Source organism: Labeo rohita, chromosome 16, assembly GCF_022985175.1.
Source record: "Labeo rohita strain BAU-BD-2019 chromosome 16, IGBB_LRoh.1.0, whole genome shotgun sequence".
Taxonomy (NCBI): Eukaryota; Metazoa; Chordata; class Actinopteri; order Cypriniformes; family Cyprinidae; genus Labeo; species Labeo rohita.
Window position 1 is genome coordinate 37,592,164 of NC_066884.1, and position 13,715 is coordinate 37,605,878.

The 13,715-nt window shown below is 36.0% G+C and overlaps 1 protein-coding gene across 3 annotated transcripts in view; it reads right to left on the reverse strand.

Annotated features, from left to right (window-relative positions):
- Window positions 1–13,715, reverse strand: part of celf3b (cugbp, Elav-like family member 3b) — a 38,251-nt gene that overhangs the window by 16,223 nt on the left and 8,313 nt on the right. For all 3 annotated transcript variants that reach the window (XM_051130641.1, XM_051130639.1, XM_051130642.1), the window contains one exon: window positions 10,345–10,427. In XM_051130641.1, the coding sequence (XP_050986598.1) occupies window positions 10,345–10,427 (83 nt within the window). The remainder of the gene's footprint in view (window positions 1–10,344; window positions 10,428–13,715) is intronic.

The window sequence follows — 13,715 nt, forward strand, 5'->3', positions numbered from 1 at the left end:
ATGGGAATCTCTTTTTTCCCATTAAAATATGACTTGACCTTAAAAACATTTAACATTTTATTTTTACTCTACATATTGTCTTATGAATATATAATAGATAACGTCAGCATAAATTATAATTCATGCTTTTTACTTCCAAAATACATCATTTTTGAATGTATTTGAATTTGAATTTGGTATATAATCATTTGGTATATATTGCAATAAAGCCTAGTATACTGTATATGGCAAGGTAACTTACAGTTAACAGGTTTCAGTAGTAGTAGCATTCCACACACTTTTCTGCTGAAATTACAAACCTTTTTAACAGTGTAGGAGTGAAAGCAAGAGCAAGGGAGAAAAGACACGCTCTAGTTTACTGGAGAGTCACGAAGCTCATTTGTAAAATGTCACGAGCGCAGCGATGTGCTTAGTCATGGAGAGAGATACCGAGAATACAGGAGGACTGAGAAACTGTGAAGGACAAATTCCTGATAGACAACACAGTGAAGACATGAATGAGAAATGAGGGAGAGAGAGAAAAGCACACCATGAGGAATGAGAAAGAGAAACATGAGGAGAGCTGAGGGCATACGGACCATGATTGAGAAATACCGATCCACAATAACAAGACATTTTAAAAAACAAGACTTTTCTTTTGTTGCCGGTCCGAGGCCGCTTGCACCTTTACTAGGAACATTTCTAGAGCATTTACTATTCATCATATCTGAAACACAATGACACTCCACATCGCCATGGCAACACAGCCAACAGCCTCCTCTGTTGCCATGGCGGCATGCTGACCACATTATCACGCTGACCGCAGGTAAACAAGGATGCTTGTTGCCAGGGACAACAGTTCAATTCAGACGTTAAATAAAGGATAAGGATGAGAGAGGGACAGAAGACAGAAGAACAAAAAGAAAATCAATGAAAGCAGGAAAGAAAAGAGCAGAAACATTAAATATTTTGAAACACTGAATATGTGTCCATGCCTTTCTTTTAGGTTGTTGACAACTCAGTATTTGGTCTGTGCGTGTGTGTGTTTTTTCTGATTCAGAAAAATCTGATTCAGAGTTATGATTTATGATTAAAACTAAAAGAAAAAACATATTTTCACTACTTGATATAAAAGAAAGAAAAGTTGCATAAAATAAAATAATAAAAAAATAAAGTAATAAAGTAACAAACTAAAATTAAAAACCAAAACTAAATTCAATCATACAGACGTATATAAAAAAAATCTAAATCTCATGGTAAAAACACATAAAACAACTAAAATAAAAAAAGAAAATATAAAAATAAAATATAATTTATTAACAAAAACTATAATAGTATATCAAAAATACTAATATAACAGTGATCTGATTACTTAACGAAGTGAAGCTGCTTTTATTTTCACCTTAAATACTTCAGTGCCAGAGCTTTGCTCATAAACACTAATATAAGCACTAGTAATAGTGATGCTTAATTTTTCTCTTGCCTAAAATGTGTTGGTGGAGGGCTAATTCTTCACTTTATGTCCTTGCGCAATTAAATAAATAAATACATAAAAAGGTCTAATGAAAGAAGCTACCAAAACACATGCTCTTTTCTAGGTGAAATATCAAATGATTATTTAATAAAGCATATCTACACGTACATGCAGCAGCTTCCTCAGGCACCTCATCATAATCCTGCTAGATGAGGGTTTCATTTAAACACATCTGTAGGGTTTAAATTAAGTCTCTCTCACACATAAATAGATTTTCATGCACTCGCTCTCTCTGTCTCGCTCACACACTCCTCCTGTACAGTTTACAAAACACACCCAGCAAAATGCACGCGCTCTGTAAATCTCGACCCTGCAGTCATTCTGAAAGGATTTTTCATGGATTATGGAGTATTAAATCTGAGGATTATTCAACAAATTGCATTTTTTCACCCTCCATCCCCAGTCAACATGGAGTCATCGGAGCGAACCTCCTCACTGTGTGTGTGTGTAACGCTAGTTTGATATTTCGTTTTCATGCTGGATTACAACATAAAACACAAGCACAAACAATCATGGGGTGTTTACAACATAAACATGCACAGAATGATTTTTTCTTTCTTTCCCAGACATTTCCATTCCACATTCACTTGTTGCATCATCCATGTTCCCTAGCAACCTTCCATCTCCTATCTTAGCAATGATCTCCTCCTCCCAATGATTATACCGTGTGTGTGTGTGTGTGTTACTAACACTAATATGAAAATGTGTAGCACTGTGTCATAGTGATATTCTGGGCTAAAACATCTAAAAACAGCCCAGCTCTCCTTAACTAACCTCATGATGTGATACTGCATGAGCCTCAACAAGCAGCATTAATAATCTCCCTCTGATAGCATCACTGTATCATGGTTCAGCGAAGATGTTTATGTATTAGAATGATTGCACATTCAGACACACACTATTAGAAGAGCTGCTGTTGTTCAGATCCTCACTAACAAATACAGTAGATTTCCTAGAAACTGATAAATTGAGATAAAGAAGAGGAAATGCACATAAACTCTGTGGGTCACATCAGTTCAACCCTGTCAGATGCCTCGGTGTAGACTGACAGCTGTATGTCTCTCATTATAGCAAAGGTTTATTTCCCATCCTCCCACAGCCCTGTTCATCACTTCATTCTCTTTCTGACCTCCCTGCCCTCTCTCCTCACCGCCCCAATCCCTTCATCCTTCAGATGATCCCCAGAGAAGAGTGAAAAAGAGAGTATTAATTAAGAATAAAAAACTGAGATCTTAAGCATAAATGTGATCGCAATTAACTTTGCATTTTCATGGAGGTTACAAAATGTGTAATTTTAGTAGAAGTGAGTGTATGTACACTGCCGTTCATCAGTTTGTGGTCAGTAAGATTTTTTAACATTCAGAAGTCTCTTCTGCTCACCAAGGCATGTATTTGATAAAAAAATACTGTAAAAACTTTTCTATGTGAATATCTGTTAAAATGTAATTGATTGCATTTCTGTAATTGATGAAAATTTCTGATTATTATCAATGTTGAAAACATCAAGCTGCCTGCCAAATATTTCTGTGGAAACTGTGATACATTATATTTTTCAGGATTCAAAGATGAATAGAAAGATCAAAACCAATTTAAGGAGTATATATATATATATATATATATATATATATGTATGTATATATGTATATATGTATATATATACTGTATATATACCACAAAACCAGTCATAAGGGTCAATTTGTCCAAATTGAGATTTATAAATCATCTGAAAGCTGAATAAATAAACTTTCCATTGATGTGTGGTTTGCTATAATAGACCAATATTTGGCCGAGATACAACTATTTGAATATCTGGAATTTGAGGGTGCAAAAAAATGAAAATATTGAGAAAATCACATTTAAAGTTGTCAAATGAAGTTCTTAGCAATGCATATTACTAATCAAAAATTAAGTCTTGATATATTTACAGTAGGAATTTTACCAAATATCTTCATGGAATATGATCTTTACTTAATATCCTAATGATTTTTGGCATAAAAGAAAAATCAATAATTTTGACCCATACAATGTATTTTTGGCTACTGCTACAAATATACCCCAGCGACTTAAGACAGGTTTTGTGATCCAGGGTCACATATATATGTATGTTTGTGTGTGTGTGTGTGTGTGTGTACAGTCTGTATGCATCTATCTATTCACTGAACATTTAATTACTGAACACTAGTCCACAACTTTTTGTTTTTTAAAACCTACTATGTCCCTTTTTAGAGTATGTAATATAAGTCTCAGGTGTCCCCAAAATGCGTCTGTGAGGTTTCAGCTCAAAATACTCCACAGATCATTCATTATATCATTTTAAAAATGCTTATTTTAAATGGAAGCAGAAACATGCTGTTTTTTGTGCATTTCTTCCATGACAACTTTCAGAAGATTTTATCATGGTAATGGATATCACAATGTTAATGTATTTGATCTTGGCGGAATAGATCTGCTACGCTGCTGCTGCTGAATTTCTGCTGCTGTTGGTTATTGCTGTAGTTGTAGACTATTGCTGCTGCTGCAAGCAGGTACAGGAACTTTCTACTGCCAAAGCATATGGCGATACGGTCCTGTGAGTATTTAAGACATACTGCTGCTGCACAAATAGCATATAAAATAACCTGTAGCAGATCTATACAGATGGAGCTGGGGAAGGTGAAGGGATCCAGAGGAACTCTGAAAGCACGCTGTGAAAGGTTCAAGTGAATGCCAACCAGTTATTTAAAGGTAAAGGAGCAAACTCCATTGGCTGCGTACACAACATGAACTAATCAGCTTGTGCCAAGTTGTATAAGGCTGTGAATATGATCAGTTATGTTAACACCCGTCAGCCTGCCCCATCTAGCGTTTCATTAAAGAACTAGGCATACCTCCTTAAATGCAAATGAGCTGCTGCTCCCCGCCTCCCTTTTCCAGAAAAGGACTGTACCCAAAGCCACTAGAAGGTAACGGCTAAAGCTAATGCTTCAGGTCTGGCAGTACGTGGGAAAGGAGGGTTGTGGCTAGAAGGGATACAGCTCCGACCAGAAACTAACAATGAAATTAATTGTTCTACCTATTAGATTGTTTTTTTTTAACATCTACACCTACCCCAACCCTAAACTTAGCACTTACTATAATACAAAAACAGTAATATTGTTGTACAGTGTGACAGAAATAACGTTAGACTGATGTGCGCATGCCCAGTAGCCAGAGCTGTATCCCTTCTAGCCGGAAAGGAGACCAGAGGCCATTTTTTTTAATGGATGTCAATGGGGTAGAGCACTGGTTTCATAATCCTGGTCCTGGGGGTCCACTGCTCTGCACATTTTGTATGTCTCTCTTATTTAACTCACCTGAATGAGATCATCAACTCATTAGAAGAGAGTTCCTTGAACTGAACTAATGAGTTGATGATCTCAGTCAGGACTGAGTGTTGATTATTAAGGGATACGTGATCCAAGTTAGCCATTACTCTTTCTCCAATAGTAAGTATGACAGACCCTCTCATCTCCCTATAGTAAGACAATCTCTGGCTGTAGCTTTACAGCTGGTAACTCAGATATTCTGCTAAAAAGCATCTGTTTGGTTTTGATTATCATGTCTACCGTGCTAAAATCATGCGTTTTAAAGCCATATTAGTTCAAAATTCTAAAATATAGGGTTTTCTGAGTGCACACATGTGAAGCACACGCACAGTGGCTGTCACGTGGCATGTGAGTACTAAACTTCTCTTTCATGCCTTATTGCAATTAAACTGTCAAATACACACAAGTTTATGTTAAAAACATGAGTTACAAAAACAGTTTAGTCTGTGAAGTTAAAAAACACGTTTTTATTAGATCTGTGTGGCATCAGTGTAATATACAGTAAATAAATCAATAAATCCACTGCTCTCTTGTCTCCTCTGAGGCTGCGACTCTAAATAGTGTTCTGCAGTCAAAGACAGAACATTTAGCGTGCTTTGCTCCAACTTTTGCCATGGCGTTAGAACTGGTAGGGGAGAGCGGGGCACAGCCTAACACTTTTTGAATTTCTCAGTCTGTGTAAATACACATGTGGTTCAGAGTATAATTTTTTATCCATGTTAATTTCACACTTGTCTAGTACATATATGTCGCTTTGTTTCATAATTACAGTGTATAGGTTTTTCGTTATTTACCTCAAAAGAAAGGAAGTGAAAAGTGACAACATGCCCTGTAGGTGGGGTACATTGTAACATGCGAGTGGCACATTGTAACATGACCACATGACAGCTTAAAATGTTATCGGATTGAATGAAAAAAATATATACGACGAACTAAAATATTTTGTCAATAATATAAAATTATTAACTTTTTCAAATAAAATAATGCCATTTTTTAAGAATTAAAATATATCTAATTGTTGAGGTTCACAATGAACACATCGCAACCATGCGTGGGACGGCCCTGATCGCAAAACACAGCTATACATTATAGTTCAAACAATGTGCGCAAATAGATAGAAAAACACTTCCCTTCCTTCAAACACAGCTCTCATAGAACACCAGACACATAAACGAGCCAAAATGCTTTACATTTCTTGAAATAATAATCCTTCAACATTAAACATTGATTGTCAATCTTTATTCACCTGTTTCTTGTGTTTCTTTTTTAAATTCCATAAAAGTAAATAGTAAAAATTACACGGCTAATGCCATAGAATAGCCTAGTTTAATATAGCGGGGCAGATTGTAACGCAGTGTTACAACTTTCCTCATCAGCGCAACTGGAATATTAAAGTGGTTCGTGTCTTCTGCTGACTTACCAAGCATTAATAAACTATCTAAACTGATAAGTAACAGATTAAAATAATGGCAGATTTGTCTCATTTTAAATGAATACTAAAAACTTCAGCCAGAAATTTACTTTTACTATAGTAAAATATATATTCAGCGATATCATCAAAAGGCTTTTGAATTTTGGCGCACTTTTTTGTCTGTATAGTGTTGCTATGGCAACTAGTAAATACTGTAAATTAGGTTATGCTAGCGTGTGTGGAAATAATTAAACCACATGTGTTACAATTAACCCAACGTTAGTTTGTGCCCCGCGCACCCCTGCACCATTGTCGACTGCGAAAACACAATGCCGGCGCCGTGGGTGGAAACGTACAGATTAGGGGCACTAATATTATATTAAGATCCGCTTACTACATCACAGGTGGAGCGAAATCTGACGGGCCTTTTTTCACAAGCTTGCAGAGAAAGGCTTAAGAAAAAAAATGACTGGGTTGTTCTTTTTCACATTTTCTGGGTTGGTAGATGCACCAGGGACTCGATTATAGCACTTAAATATGCACTAAGTGGACGCCTTTGTCTATTGTATCACATCTTTCAGTTTTTCAGCATCTTGTGGCATGAAAGCACCATGTCAAACTTTTAGATTGCATCTTGTGCGCTCAATTTTTCTAACTTCACTCAGTGAATAGGCTAGGTTGACGGCTATTTATCTGTCTTTTTATTTCAAGCTTTAGTGTGTACTACTTTACTGTATATATCTCAGTGCTACTCACTGCTCAATCAGAATTCACTTCACACCCATCCCAAACTCTGCTGCGTGACTCTTGTTTGACCTCTAGAAATCCTCTTGGCTTTGCTCTGGACTCCAGCAGCTGCTGCCATTGGATTCATGTCACTGTTTCTGTGTACTGTTACAGCACAGCCTCTGCTCCACCCCTCACTAGCCACAATCCATTACAGTCCATTATCAGACAGTATATGTCCCAGAACGGCCACTGCCAGCGCCGATATGAGCCTCCTCATCTCCCTACTCCAAGAGACACCGCCTGAGATACTTTAGGAGGGAAGTAGTATACGGCATGAAAATAACTATATCATTTAAATGTAAATTAATTTTAGGCCTGGGTAGTGCATGCAAGTTGTTTTCTAAAAGCAGTGCGTATGTGTGGGTGGGTGTGTGTGTTCAATTTCAGATGAAAAGCACAGTGTGCTTAATGGCCACTAATTACATTTAGACTAATGTGTTTGTGATTTATGTCCTTACTACCTCCCCCCGCCCCACCCAAGAGTAATTAGCAAGTGATATATGCCTTCATAAAAACATAAACATGCTCCACCACACACACACATTTACTTATCTATCCCAATGGGGTTCTTCCATATAATTCTATTGTTCTTATAGGCAGCTGGTTATCCTTTCTATAGACTTAACCCCACACTAACCTCAGTTCTAACAAAAACACCAACATTACACCTAAACTATAGTATAGTTAAATAGGTACCATAATTGATATAGAAACATTCTACTATTTCTAAATTACCAGAAATAGATGCTGATTCGCTCGCACAAAATTTGTGACTGTTGAGGCCTGTTTGCACCAATGTTAAATATAAATACAAATTTGTAATAATATCATTGGAATCACATTCAAAGCTATTTTTTTCGAGTTGATGAATGACAGAAACATTGATAGCCAATCAGAATTCACAAAAATTTAAAGAGCTCAAGCATTCATGACAGAACTGCAGCACGCTTATAATAAACAGTGTTATAATTAATTGATAATATAGCTATTGTAATAGTAAATGTCTGTTGGTGTGGATGCTAATATAGTTACTGTCATACATTTGAGATCAAAAGTTTACATACATTTGCAAAATCTGCAAAATGTTAATTATTTTACCAAAATAAAGAGGGATCATACAAAATGCATGTTATTTTTTAATACTGACCTGAATAAAATATTTCACATAAAAGACATTTACATATAGTCTACAAGAGAAAATAATAGTTGAATTTATAAAAATGACCCCGTTCAAAATACTTCTTAATTCTTAATACTGTGTTGTTCCTGAGTCATCCATAGCTGTTTTTTTGTTTAGTGATAGTTGTTCATGAGTCCCTTGTTTGTCCTGAACAATTAAACTGCCTGCTGTTCTTCAGAAAAATCCTTCAGCTCCCACAGATTCTTTTTTTTTTAAGCATTTTTGTGTATTTTAACCCTTTCCAACAATGACTGTATGATTTTGAGATCCATCTTTTCACACTGAGGACAACTGAGGGACTCATATGCAACTATTACAGAAGCTCCAACGCTAACTGATGCTCCAGAAGAAAACACAATGCATTAAGAGTTGGGTAAAAAAATTTGCATTTAAAGATCAGGGTAAATTTTAATTATTTCGTCTTCTGAGAAACATGTAAGTATCTTCTGTAGCTTCTGTAGGGAAGTACTAAATGAAAAAAAAAAACAATATTTAGGCAAAATAAGAAAAATGTATACATCTTTCTGTACAAAAGTTTTCACCCCCGGCTCTTAATGCATCGTTTTTTCCTCTGAAGCATTAGTGTGCGTTTGAACCTTCTGTAATAGTTGCATATGAGTCCCTCAGTTGTCCTCAGTGTGAAAAGATGGATTAAAAAATCATACAGTCATTGTTGCATTGTCTTGGTGTGAACAGGCCTTTACTCCTAAAATGTACACAAAGAGCATGTAATGTAGCAGTGATGAACATAAAAGCATAACTGCACCTACAGACAGATAGAGAGAGAGCTGAGCTGCTGCTATCATCAGTACTGCTGACCAGAGTCAACTACTAAACATCCCACAAATGTCCTGTTGAGGAGAAAACACACACACACACACACACATTTGTTTTTGTGAATTGTGGGGACTTTCCATAGACTTCTATAGATTTTATACTGACCAAACGATACTGTCTATCCCCTAACCCAATCCTAACCCTAAACCTAGCCCTCACAGAAAACATGTTTGCATCGTTACACTTTACGTTACACGTTACACATCGTTAATCATTTTTTAACATTGTGGGGACCGTCAAAAATTTCAGGTTTTACTATCCTTGTGGGGACATTTGGTCCCCACTATGTAGCAAAAACAAGTACACACACACACACCACAGAAGCATTACAGAGTGAACTGCTCATAATAGCACTTCCCAGAGGAAAGCGAGGCCACAACACACACACAAACACAAACACACTCATCACTAATATGATGCTTCAACATTTCCTCAGAAGAACGAGGGGAAAGAAGGGACACAAAAGAGAGAGATAATGGATGAAAGGAAAAGCTGCGAGCAGTATAATGCCTGTCTTTGGCTGCCCTCAGTTATTGCCCATTGTCTTGTTGTCTTTCTCTCCTGAAATTAAACCAGTGTTTGTGCTTCAGTGATGCACAGAAAGGGCCATCTGTCACCCACAACCACCATTACGGCAGGGATCGTCTGTATTCTCATATAACATCTGATAAATGTCATATATGAGCATGAAATGAAGACAAAAATGTGTAAATACAAAAAGTAAAGAGCTAAAAAGACATCAAATGGGGGACAGAGACAGAGCTTGCGACAGATCAGCAGTGAAGGAAATTAAGAAAGGGTTTAACCGTCCATCCAAAGAGTGTTTTCAGAAGCAGAAGGAGGCAGAGTGACAGGATAGAGAGAAGATTGTCAGAGTGATCTTCAGCGAAAAGGTCAGCCTGGTGCCACGCTGGTAATAGGATTAATTACTGCATTTGCACCCCACCGACCCTCCATCCCACTGTCATCACTCTCCAGTCCCGCTCTGTGACAAACAGCCGCTCTCGGGCTCAGCTCTGGACCGCGTTTACATTTTAATGCCACATTTCAGAGAGCCTGCAGCTTGAAAAGGTGTGGGGAATAATCCAAATAATCTCCGCGGATGCAGCTCGCCGCACCAGTGGAATAATCCAGATGGACACACACTCTCTGAGCTGAGACTGGACACACACACATATACACACAGAGAGATGGCAGGACATGAAAGGGGATAAAACGATGTGAGACCCCTGTCATGCCCTCCACACACACACACATAAAAGGGACTCACCCCGGGTAGGGTTTTCTGTTCATGCAGAGCACTTTGTGCTTTAACAGCTGACTCCCGTGCACAATACGTCAGAAAGGCACATCCTGAGACAAAAACACACACTGTTAGTATTTATTGACAGTTTTTATATATATTTAAATTTATATAAATACACAATTTTCATTAATGCAAAATTAATATCATTGATCATATTCAAATATTATTATTAATTATATGAATTTATTGTTAGTAGTGACCTACATTTTAAATTGAAATTCAATTAAAAAAAATAAAATAAAATAACAAATTCTGTACTTATAGAATATATGGAGCATGATTACACATGATGAATGATAGAAATGTAATTTCACACTCATTACATTTTCCCAGTGAGGCTTCTGGGATAGCTCACCCTGAACTCTCTCTCTCTCTCTCTCACACACACACACACACACACACACACACACATAAAGCTACAAAGAAATCAGGCGGCAGCAGCTTATCCCTTCATTTCTGTGATTAGAAACTCTACATGCAAATACAGAGCAACGCAACAAATGCCTCTATAACTCCCTGAAGTCTGTGTATTCTGGCTCAAGACAGTTAGGGTATGTCGAAAAACGTTCAAAATCATCCTACATCGCTGCAGAAGTACCGACACAGTGTTTGCAAAGTGAACATGCAAAGAAGATCAAACACCCTTAACAAAAAGGTGAAACAGCGATATAGGACGATTTTGAAGTTGAGGGAGAACATGGGAGTTTTTCGACATACACTAACTGACATGAACTGCAACAAAAACAGTCCAGGGAGAGCGAGACAAGACGAGCGTTTGACATTAAAAAGTGTATAAATTATATTATTTTAATGAAAATAACCAATCGTTTCACTAGATAAGACCCTTCTTTTCCTCAAAAAACATAATTTCTTTGCTACTGAAGAAAGAAAGACATGAACATCTTGGATGACAAGGGGGTGAAGTACATTAATCTTTGTAGATTACATAATTGAAAGAAAGTTAGTAAGGACATCAATAAAATACTCCATGTGACATCAGTGGTTCAACCATAATGTAGGCCCCTATGATTTCCGCATTGTCACCTCAAAATATGAGTACATGAACATAAACTCTGGAACTGCTATGAGAGTGACTTCATGAGCATTTTACTGTTTCTTTGGAGTAAACCTATCATCATTTCATATACAAACAGAAACCTAAAGTCTTTAAACTTTAAGAAACCATGACAGAAGTATATGACTTAATGTAATGATAGTGCTATACTACCAATAATACATTATCTTTAAAGGGATATTTACCAGAAGAATAATTTACAGGAATTTATTTAGCATAAAAATGTAAATACACAACAGATTATTTCTTAGTGATGCTTTTGATTAATAATATTTAATGAAAAGAAAACATTAAAATGGAATCAAGAATAATTAATGAAGAACTGAATTTGGTAAAAATAAAACTGAATTTGAGAAAAAATAAAATGGATTTCATAGGGCCTTATAAATGTATTTTTCGCTAAACTTTTAATAAATTGCTATTTCATATTGTAAGCCTCATGTTTTCAATTAATTAGACATGCTTTTGATGAATGAAATTTAATTTAACCATTTAATTTAATCAAAAAAGAGGAAAAACATAATCCAGAAAAATGAAAATGGAAAAAATGAAATTTGGAAAAAAAAAATGAAATTTGGGAAAAACTAAAACATAATTCATGTTATTCTTAAAAATTGTTGAATAAAGTTATTTTTGTTTTCTTCGTGCACAAAAAGTAATATCATAGCTTTTGTAGCTTCATAAAATTACGGTTGAACCACTGTTGTCAAATGGAGTATTTTAATGATGTCCTTACTACCTTTCTGGGCCTTGAACATGATAGTACTGCTGCAGTCTATTAAGGGTCAGAAAGCTCTCGGATTGCAACAATTTCAAACATATCAAAAATATCTAAAATTGTGTTCAGAAGCTGAACGAAGATCTTAATGGTTTTGGAACGACATGAGGGTGAGTTATTAATGACAGAATTTTCATTTCTGCATGAACTTTCCCTTTAATACACTTTATGTCATTGATAACAAAGAATGGAATATATTTTAGGTCAAAAGTAATTGAAAAGTAATCAAAAAGGAGTCAGAATACATTACATGATAGTGATAGTAATCCAACCGATTATATTACAAACTATAATTTCTGTCATGTCTTTTGTAATCAGTGACCAATCTTTCAGTACCTCACGATTCAATTCATATCGATTCTTGGAGTCATGATTTGATGAAAAAACGATTCACGATTTTTCAATTTTAAATCACGATTCATGATTTTTCATCAACTTTTTTGTGCAAACAGAACATCAAATGCACCAGTATTTTGATACAAAAGCACACCAGTCTACAGTATGGGTGGTCCTGACTCAAGAAATCAGTGTTTCCTATTAACTTTTAACGTCCTAATAAATCAAAAATATTTTACACTTCCCATTAGGGATTTGTCCAAATCCTAATCCTGTGTTTGGAAAGGAAATGACATGTACTACGAAATAAATACAAGATGAGAAGAATAAATATACACTCTTAAAAATAAAAGCGCTTCATGATGCCATAGAAGAACCTTTTTGTCTAAATGGTTCCATAAAGAACCTTTAACATCTGAAGAAACTTTCTGTCTCACAAAAGATTCTTTGTGGCAAATAAGGTTCTTCAGATTATAAAAAGGTAAACAAGAAATGGTTCTTTAAAGAAGCATTGACTGAATGGTTCTTTGTGGAGCCAAAAATAGTTCTTCTATGGCATTGCTTGAAGAACCTTTTGAAGCACCTTTATTTTTAAGAGTGTATTTCAATGCTTACTCTTGCAATTCGTTGGGTAATTATACTGTATATAAATTGCGGTCATCAGGGAGCCATTATTAATATCCTTTGAAATCGCTTTTTTGCTTTCACTTTAAAGATTCGCAATCACAGGTGTACTCGGTTTATACTGCGGCAGTACTTACCACACATTTTACAAGATTAGATGTTTGTCAGTGGTGCTCAGGATCTGCAAATCATTCGCCATCGTCCTATCAGTCATCTCTCCTTACTCTGTTTATGTGGTAAGTGAAATTTGATGTACTGTAATGTAACAGGCAACCACTAGCAAGCGACTAACCATGTAACCATGTTTCTGTGCCTTTCCAAGTACAGATTCACTATTTGGAAACATCCATACCTCCCATAATAGCAAAAGATCAATAAATAAATATATTATTTTTCCAAACACTTGCCCTCGCTGAAAATGGGGCAGGATGTATTAGTTTTTCCTTCTCCATTGATGTTTTGTTCTGATAACATATTTTCATCATATTTTAGGGGTTCCAGTGTATAGCGCTGAAACCCTAT